This window comes from Zea mays, chromosome 7 (assembly GCF_902167145.1).
Source record: "Zea mays cultivar B73 chromosome 7, Zm-B73-REFERENCE-NAM-5.0, whole genome shotgun sequence".
Taxonomy (NCBI): Eukaryota; Viridiplantae; Streptophyta; class Magnoliopsida; order Poales; family Poaceae; genus Zea; species Zea mays.
Window position 1 is genome coordinate 36,547,418 of NC_050102.1, and position 9,769 is coordinate 36,557,186.

General features: G+C 51.3%; 1 protein-coding gene across 1 annotated transcript; it reads left to right on the forward strand.

Moving 5' to 3' along the window:
• Nucleotides 1–6,818: 6,818 nt before the first annotated feature.
• On the forward strand, nt 6,819–8,538 carry LOC100282962 (protein binding protein). The gene has a single exon (NM_001155867.2). It carries the CDS (start codon nt 6,874–6,876, stop codon nt 8,341–8,343), a length of 1,470 nt encoding a protein of 489 aa, NP_001149339.1. The 5' UTR covers nt 6,819–6,873; the 3' UTR covers nt 8,344–8,538.
• Nucleotides 8,539–9,769: the final 1,231 nt, after the last annotated feature.

Consider the following 9,769-nt stretch of genomic DNA (forward strand, 5'->3'; position numbering starts at 1 on the left):
CCTCCGGCGCTCGTGGGTCAGCCGCAGCGCGCATCCGCTTCATCAACCTCTCCAGTCGCGTCCGCGTCTCCCCTCAGCCACAGGGATGGTTCGTCCCTGCCTGTCGGGCCCCACACTTCAGACCATTCGTCTTGCTTCGGCTGTTGCGGGTCGTCGGGCAGATCTCGCGCCTGGCCCATATTCCAGCGCTCGCGTGTTCAACAGACTCCGGGAATCTCCGCGCGCATGCAGCGGGTCGTTCCAACTACCGCCCATGATCTCCTCACTCTAGTAGATAAATGGAGACCATGCCCTCTGACGTCACGTGTGTTGGTTGCCACCGTCACCATGGGAGCGCACAGAGAGAGAATTCGAGAGGAGAGAGAGGGATGAACGCCACCATCCAAGAATCTCGCCCGCGACTGATTTCTGGCCTTGGACGGTAGCCATGGGGTCTGCCGCGCCTCCTCTGGTGCACATCCGCCCTATTATCGCCACCGTGGGGCTCTACTAGCGGCCATCGTCACCCATCGGCCATGCCGTCGCGAGCTCGTTGCCGGGCGCCCCTTTTTCCCTTGACACTCGACGTCGTTCCCCAGCCATGGCGGTGGACCCCTCCGACCGGGTGGGCGCTCTGCGGCCGTCGGCACCGCCGCGCCCGGCGGGTGTTCTGGGCGTGTCACGGGAAGCCTCCGCGCATGTACATGCCCTCAGCTCGGGGCCCCTCACCTCCTCTGCCATGGCGCTCGACGCTCACCAGGCCCTTCTCCACATCCGCCTCTGCCGCGCGCTGACTGCGGGGATGTGGTCGCCATGGGCACCCGCACCTCCGTCTCTGCCTGCTTGCAGTGGGGCCCCACACTGTCGTGCACTCTCACTGACGCAGCTCGTGTGCGACGGCTCCTCACTCTCGGTCGCGCTGCCGTGGCTCCCTGTTGCCACGCTGGGCGAGGCCAAACCTGACGACATCCTCGCCATCGACCCCCGGTGTAGTAGCGCCGTCGTGATGGAGGTCACCAGGACCGGCGGGAATTTCTTGCCAATTTACCAGTAGCATGTCGTGCTGCTGTTCGTCGTGGGCAGCATGGTCGCTCCCTGAACCCACGATATCGTTACGATGAGTAAATTATCATTATGCAGTTTGTTCTTATGTTTGGTGTGATGTTAATTTTGCATATACCATGTTTGTTTGTATTGCTTCGACTAGCGTGAGGACACGTGTCACCTGATGAGCAAGTTGGTACCTGGAATCTCAAGTCTCAGGCAAGTTGTGTCCTTGATCACTTCTTTTTACCCACTCATGTTCTAATTAATCATAATGATCTGCATAGGTTAATTTTGATGGGACCTAATAGGTTACCCTAGTTTTGACTATCTATCACACCCGGATTTCGGGGGCACCAAGACCCGGGCACGAACATAATCACCAGGTGTGCTGGGACCAAGTCTCACACATATGATGAATCATGACACAGGATCGAATGTCACATCTTTACTATATAACAGGAGTTCTATACAAAATAAATAATTACATTATAAGGAGACAACGGTCCAGCAACCCAAAGTTGACTGGGAGACGACGGCCTAGACCTCTCACGAACACATCGCAGCATCCTCCATGCGCCTCATCTTGTGGTACCTGTTCTTGACCTGTGGGGGGGTGTGAGACAGCAAGAGTGAGCTCACATACGTTCATCGCTCAACAAGTTGTGGGGAATAATGTGCATGAACTCGCCAAAGGTGGGAGTTCATGAAGTGTAAGGCTGATCAATGATATAAGGCTGAAGCTGAGCATTGCTTTTAAGTTGGTCAAAATTTTATTAGCAATTACTAAGTATAAGTAAATACCAACCCAATTAAGTAGTAGAACAAAAGTAACAACCTCACCTGCGATGCAATGCATATGACAAATTGAGTTTAAGTTCCATAATTTAATCATGTGAGTGTCCGAGCCGCTCATGACCGTGAGCACGGCTGGTATACCAGTTTTACACTCTGCAGAGGTTGCGCATCTTTACCCACAAGTCGTGTTACCCATTTGCCACGGAGTTGATCAGACTCCATACACCTCTACCGAGGAAGCGAGGCAGGATACCACTACGAGGCCTTTACAAAGTTCCACTAGCTTCAGACTACCCGCTATAGTTTATAGGAAGCTCCAGTGCAGGGTTCTTGCCTGACCGCCATCGCAGCAAAATCAACCCAAGGACCTCCCTACAGTGACCACTCCCCTACTGCCCTTGCCCCTTTCGGGTAAGGTAGCCCTCCACTAGCTTTCCTAGTTAATCAGCCAAGGGCGTCCCATTATACCCTTGTGGTAGCACTGTTTTCCCGGGTGGTTCTCCATGTTCCCATTAACATAATGATCTTATCATGAACATAAAATAATGAACAGATAATAACCAGTGTAAAAATGAGTGATGAATATCTCTATACCCAAATCCACAAAAAGCACTAGCATGTACTACCCAAAAACTTAGTAGTAAAACCAGTGGTGAAACAAGGTATAAAGATAGCCAAATCTAGGGTAACCTATTGGGTCCCATCAAAATTAACCTATGCAGATCATTATGATTAATAAGAACATGAATGGGTAAAAGAAGTGATCAAGGGCACAACTTGCCTTCAACGAGCTCCTGCTCAGCAGTCTCTACCAGCTGAACCTCAGAATCCTCGGTAACTTGACCGTCTACTCGCATCAACACAATACATACATAGTATAGCAAGAATTAACATTACACCAACCATGTAAAAATACACGGTAATAATCTATACACTAAAATGAGATCACAGGAACTGGAATTAATAATTTTGGAGTTATAGATTTCAAGTTATGAATTTCCTAAGACTTAATGTGCTTGAAATGGGATTAAATGATAAATTAATTTTCTAATTGTTTTCATGACAAAATAGAGACACTAAATGATAGAGAATCTTATTACAAACTTTTAGAAATTGAAATGGCTCAATTTGAAGCTAGAATGAATTTTCTATGCATTTTACAAGTTTCTAGGTTTGTTTTTTTATTAAAAACTAAATTCTATAATCATTTCTCTATATTAAATCCTCTCTGGACTGCGCCTCATTTTCTGGAAAGTTCAGGGGTCTCGGTGCAAGATTCCTAAGACACGAAAATAGTACCCGAGGACCGCGGGTTGTTTTTAAAGTTTTACGAGGTCTCTTTAACAAAATATACCCGCGAAGGGGTATCGGGTGACTACAGCCGTTGGATCTAGGCTCAGCGCTTAGGATTAGATCGGAGTACCCGCGGAGCGCTATGCGGCGTGGACCGCCAGATCTTGCATCTACGGCTCGGATTTTATTGTGGCCAAAACATCGTGGATCGCCCGATCGGTCATCGACGGTTGCGATCAAACTGAGCGAAGGGGTATCTCTGCTCTAATCAGAATCGTTCGCCAGCAGATCGACGGCCACGGGCGCATCCGCACCACTGACGGCCACCCACGGCGGCGCTCCCCGAGCCGCGGCGGCACCCATGGCCGGCGGACCTATATCCCCGCATTCCCGACACCGTTTTCCGATTCGGCACAGAAAAACAATGTAGAAGGCATATAGATGACAGGGATAGACTTATTATCGGCTATGGTGACGCACAGGATCCTGCCCACGCTTCCGCTGCGCAACGGCGGAGGAAGATTGGCCCCGGCGCGCAATTCGCCCGTCCCCGAGGGTCGTACCCCCGCGCTGGCGCCCCGGCGACCCTCCGCGAGTCACGGAGGAGCACCCTGACCACCGACAGAAGCTCGGCTGGTGACCAATCGCAGGAATCGCCCGCGGCGGCGGTGGCGGGTCGGCTACGGTGTTCGCGTCAGCGCAAGAGATGGAAGGGGAAACGAGGCGGGAGAAGGTATTGGTGGCCCGGCGAGGACGATACTGGCCGGCAACAGAACCCCGCGGCGGCGGCAATCGGGCGGTTGTGCACCAGAGGAGGTGCGGTGCCGGGTTCTTGGCGGCGGACAGACTTTGTGTGGAACGCGGCTATGCAGGCGGCTGAGGCGAGAGAGAGGAGTCGCGAGGTCAACGGAGAAGTGGAGAGGGGCACAGAGGGCACCAATTTATGCCCCGCGGACCCTGGCACGGAATGGAGGGAAGTCGCCCACGCCCGCGAGGATCACGGCGGCAAATCCGAGCAACCCATGGAATCCACAGTTCTGTTGAGCTCGTATCGGGAGTAAAAACGAGCGCGCACTGAGGCCCACCTACAGACCCACGGTCGCGCCAAGAGCAAGGGGGTGAGAGGGAGTTGGCCGGTGGGGTTTGTTGAGGCAAGTCCGGCTAGAAGCGAGAGAATCGCTCGGTTTGTTGAGATTCCAGTCCACCGCGGTCGCTGCTTCAGTTGGGGGAGAAGAAGACCCGCCCTGACCTGCGGGACCCACCAGGAAATGGCACCGGGTGCGCGTCCGCGGAAGGAGGATGGGCCACGCAGTGGGAATGGGCTGAATCTGAGGTTACGCCGGCCCAAGTAGCGGTTTAACCCCCCCCTTTTTTTTATTCTTTCCTTATTCCAATTTTCGATTTGAATTCAAGTTTAACTTTAACCTTGTGGCTCAATAATTACCAATTATATTCGTGCATTAAAAGTACTAACTTGGAGATATTTTAGATATATTATTTATATTTTTATATCCTTTATCTTTTCTTTTCTTAATTCTATTTTCAAATTCTTATTCAAACTTGTCTCATAATTTAAAGTGCAAAGGCAACATCACAAGAACTTCGGCATGATGCACATTTTATTGAGGTATAATTTATTTTAGCCCTGTCTCCTAATAATTCTTTATGAATGAAAAGGCATTACACAAAATTTTATCCCTTTCTTTTATATTCCAAAAATTGGGTATTACACTATCTTTATACCTTGTTTACCACTGAACTTTTTGGGTAGTACTTGCTAGTGCTTTATGTGGTTTTGGGTATGAAGATACATTATTCATGATTACACTTTTATTATCTGTTTATTATTACTGTTCATGATAAGATCATTATGTTAATTGGAACATGGAGCGACCACCCAGGAAAGCAGTGCTACCACAAGGGTTTATGGACGCCCTTGGCTGATTAATTAGGAAAGCTAGTGGAGGACTACCTTACCCGAAAGGGGCAAGGGCAGTAGGGGAGTGGTCAGTGTAGGGAGGTCCTTGGTTGATTTTGCTGCGATGGCGGTCAGGCAAGAACTCTGCATTGGAGCTTCCTATAAACTGTAGCGGGTTTTCTGAAGCTAGTGGAACTTTGTAAAGGCCTCGTAGTGTTACCCTGCCTCGCCTCCTCGGTAGAGGTGTATGGGAAGTCGCGATCCCTTGGCAGATGGGTAACATGACTTGTGGGTAAAGATGTGCAACCTCTGCAGAGTGTAAAACTGGTATACTAGCCGTGCTCACGGTCATGAGCAGCTCGGACCCTCATATGATTAATTTATGGAACTAAATTCAATTTATCATATGCATTGCATCGCAGGTGATGTTGTTATTTTTGTTCTATTACTTAATTGGGTTGATATTTACTTATACTTAGTAACTGCTAATAAAATTTTGACCAACTTTAAAAGCAATGCTCAGCTCTAACCATCCTCTTTGGTAAGCCTTACACTTCACGTGAGCTCCCACCTTTGGCGAGTTCATGCACATTATTCCCCACAACTTGTTGAGCGATGAACGTATGTGAGCTCACTCTTGCTGTCTCACACCCCCACAGGTCAAGAACAGGTACCACAGGATGAGGCATATAGAGGATGCTGCGGCGTGTTCGTGAGAGGTCTAGGTCGTCGTCTCCCAGTCAACTTTGGGTTGCTGGACCGTTGTCTCCTTATAATGTAATTGTTTATTTTGTACAGAACTTCTATTATATAGTAAAGATGTGACATTCGATCCTGTGCCATAATTCATCATATGTGTGAGACTAGGTCCCAGCACACCTGGTGATTATGTTCGCGCCCGGGCTTTGGACCCCTAAAACCCGGGTGTGACAGTTGCTCAGCTCCACCAAAAGGCAGGGGGGCATATGTTGAGCACCACTTTGAGCCGGCGGACGGTCCGGCCCTGAGGTCGGACGGTCCGCGCCTGTGGGCCGGACGATCCGCGCAAGCGCAGAACATATTAGGGTTCCGAGTTTTGTGCCACGGTTGTTAGCTAGATTCGCGGAATTTGCGCGGAAATTAGTTTGTAAAGGGTCCAACCCCCCTCCTCTATAAATATAGAGGTACTATACGGCCGATTTGTAATAAGCAATCGAACCTTCAATCAATATAATTTACATTTATCCTTAGGAGTAGTTCTAGTCTAGTTCTAGTTTAGCCTCTCAATCCCCAAATTCTTCGCTTCTCTTCAACTCTACGTCAATTAGAGGAGTCTAGGTCGGTCTACCCGAGCCTAAACACCACCTAGGATCTTTCCTCCCCGACGGGCTCCCTCCCGGGCGCGAGATCCAAACGTCGTCGGTGATCTTCCGCCGCCCCTGCGTACGCGCGGACCGTCCGGCCATCAGGCACGGACCGTCCGACCGTCAGGTAAGAAACCCTAGCCCTGAGCCAGGTCGTGGACCGTCCGGCCCCTAGCCGCGGACCGTCCGCGCCTGACCAGAGAGCATCGCCGCCGGTTCTTGTTGAGTGATTGGCGTCCTAAAAATGTGCCAACAGTTATTAACTAAAATGGTTGAATCACTGTGACTACTGTGTTAACGAGAGCAGAACGTAACTTAAATGAATTTTGGGAGTTAAAAGGAGACGGTCGATTTTGGAGTTAAGGAGAAAACTTGGAACAAAAGGTTTATAGAGACAGTAATAAGACAAGACTTGGGCCGAAACATGCAACTGAAACATTTCATGAAGGCCTAGTGCTCCAAACAAAGAACTTCCCTTTATTCCTCCTTGGCAAGGCCATGCCACCGTCGAGCCCAGGAGGCGGAAGTCAACGTAACCAAGCGAACCCATCCATGGCCTCCGCTGCTGCCGTCGTCTCCCTCAACGTCGGCGGCGAGATCTTCCAGACCACCACCGCCACACTTTCCCGCGCCGGCGCCTCCTCCCCGCTTGCCTCCCTCGGTCCCTCCTCCCCGTCTGCTCCGCACTTCCTCGACGGCGACCCGCGCCTCTTTGCCCAACTCCTATCCTTCCTCCGCCATGGCCGCCTCCTTGCTCCGTCCTATCCCTCAGCCACGCTCCTCGCTGAGGCGCGCCACTTCGCGCTCGATGGCGCCCTCCTCGCTTCTCTCTCCCCGGCCTCCGCCTTTGCCCCGCTCTCGCTGCGCCCTTCCGCGCTCCTCCCGCTCACCGGCCGCGTCGCGCCCTCCGCCGTAGCGCTGTGCCCCTCGCCGCCTCACCCGGTCTCCCTCGTCGCCGCACACGGTGGGGTCGTCACCTGCTTCGACGCCGCGCTCGCCTCCCGCACCAGCGTCCTCACGCCGCTGCCCGCCGTTGACTCGCTCGCCGCGGTGTCCCCCGTCCTCGCCCTCGCCGGCGCCCGCGACTTCCACGGGGTCCACCTCTGCCGGTTCTCCGACGACGCCTCCGCCGGCTGTACTGATCCGAATGTGCTTTCGTGGCCGGGATCGCCCTCCGCCACCGTGCTGTCCATGGCCACTACGACCGCGTCAGAAGCACCGTCGCCACCCTGGCTCTTCTCCAGCTTCGAGTCAGCGCGGCGGAACTCGAGTGCCGTGGTGGTGTTCGACCTCAATTCCTTGTCTCCTGTGGTGGAAATCGGGCGGAAGGAGGTGTTCGGCGCGGACATCGAGGCTGCGATCCCAGCGAGCAAGCTCGCGTGGCTTGGTGGGCACAGCCTCCTTCTCGCCGCTGGCTCTCACTCTGGCCCGGCCGGGGTAGTGGGGGACATACGTCTCTGGGATGTCCGGGCGAGCGCCACGGTGCCAGTGTGGGAGGTCAGGGAGAAGGAGGATTGCTTTGCTGATGTTGCGGCGTCTGACGCACTGTCAGCGGTGTTCAAGGTGGGTGCAGCATCCAGTGAGGTGTTCATGGCTGACCTGAGGAGGCTTGGTAACGGTGGTGGCGTTGGATTGGAGCCATGGGTGTGCATTGGCGATGGACAGAAGGCGGCTGCAGCCGCATCATCTGGAAGGAAAGAGAGGAATGGTTGTAGAATTGAGTGCTACTGCAGTTGGGTGTTTGTGGCACGGGGCGCGGACGTCGAGGTGTGGAGTCAGGTGGGATTGGCACCAGAAGCCGGTGGAAAGAAGGTGATGAGGAGGAATTGGGTTGGCAGTGAACTATCCACAAAGCCCAAGATTGTGAGCTGGGCATTTGGTGGCAGCAGGATGGCATTGGCCAGAGCTGATCAGCTGTCTGTGGAGATATGGGATAGTGCTACAGCAGCAATTGGCGCAAACCCCTGAGTAGAGGGAGGATATCGCAAAAGCAAGCCGACGCTTGTCAATGTTCAATTGCTGCTTGTTCCTCTATGCAATGTAAATTTACTTTAGCGTGTTGTTTGTGTTGTATCCCAGATAGTTAGAATCTTGAATGCAATGCCTGGAAGGTATGGAATGATTTTACTGGGGTTGAATATATTCTGTGTTTTCTGATCATGCAATCTACTGAATTTTGTTATCACCCTAGGAAAAAGAGTAATACAGTATCTTTTTAAGCAATTGTGGAAAAAGTTCTTTGCCAGGGTAAACTTTGTTTAACTGAGTTATTCTTTTTGGGTATTGAAAATCTAACTTCCTCAATAAGAATTTGCATAATTGTCTTACATCAGTTATAGATTTGGTGCTTCTAGAAGCTCACCACAATTCCAGCATGATATGGGAATCTGTTACAGCATGCTTTGCAATAGTTCATGTGTGCTCTCAGGTCTGCAAGATTTTATGGTACTCAAACATATACATCAAGTATTGTATGAATCCATTAACATTCCAAAACAAATTTTTATTTGGGACAGAGGGAGTACCATTTAGATAGAGATTCGTCACTCGTTTGCTCAGAAGTTGGAAATAAATGATGATTACTTAAAGCAAACAAATACTGTGTGTATGGAACACAATGTTTGATGAACATTTGGGCGTTTGAATCATTCCTGTTCTGCTGGTCGCCTCGCATTTAAATTATCGAGTACCCTGCAACTAAACCATCGAGTTCCACTGAAGTGCACATTAGTCTTGACAGGCACCTAACTGTTGCAGGGGCGCAGGGGCAGATGTTTCTTGTAGGTAATATATGTGCTGGAATTGAGCATATAGCCCGGTGCCCCGGTGGTTAAGGGCTTAAGGCTCCAAGGGAGCAGCCGGGCGGCTGCGGTTTGAACCCCGTTTGGCACCAGGCCTAGCCGTGCCAGGGTGGGGTGGTGCTGTTCATGTGTCATGAAATTGGACGGTTTTTATAGCGAATACCTTTGGCATTTGTGCATTTCCTTTGTGCTTTCTGATTGAATCCCTGCACCCGAAAGCTCGAGCAGTTTGAAGGTCATTCTGACCATGAAGTTGTCAACCAGCTGCTCTCGGCGTGAAGATGAAAACTCGGGCTGGTTAGTTTGTTGTATTGTATGGGTCATGCACACTCACCAGGCCACAGGAACTTAGGCTGCACCCTCTCTCAGTGCAGGTTTGGCGACAAAGAGAGGGTGACGTCCATGGCACCATGCTACTGGATACAAGCATTGTTTAGCTTCAACAACAACATGCGTGTACGTTAAGACATGGAGCGTCTCCACGGAATGGACGAGTGAACGCACGGAGCCGCATCCTATATATAGGACGGTTTCTGCTCTTCTCTTCTCTCTGAGGCAGGGAGGGCAGCAGAGCAGCGTCGATGGCCATGGAG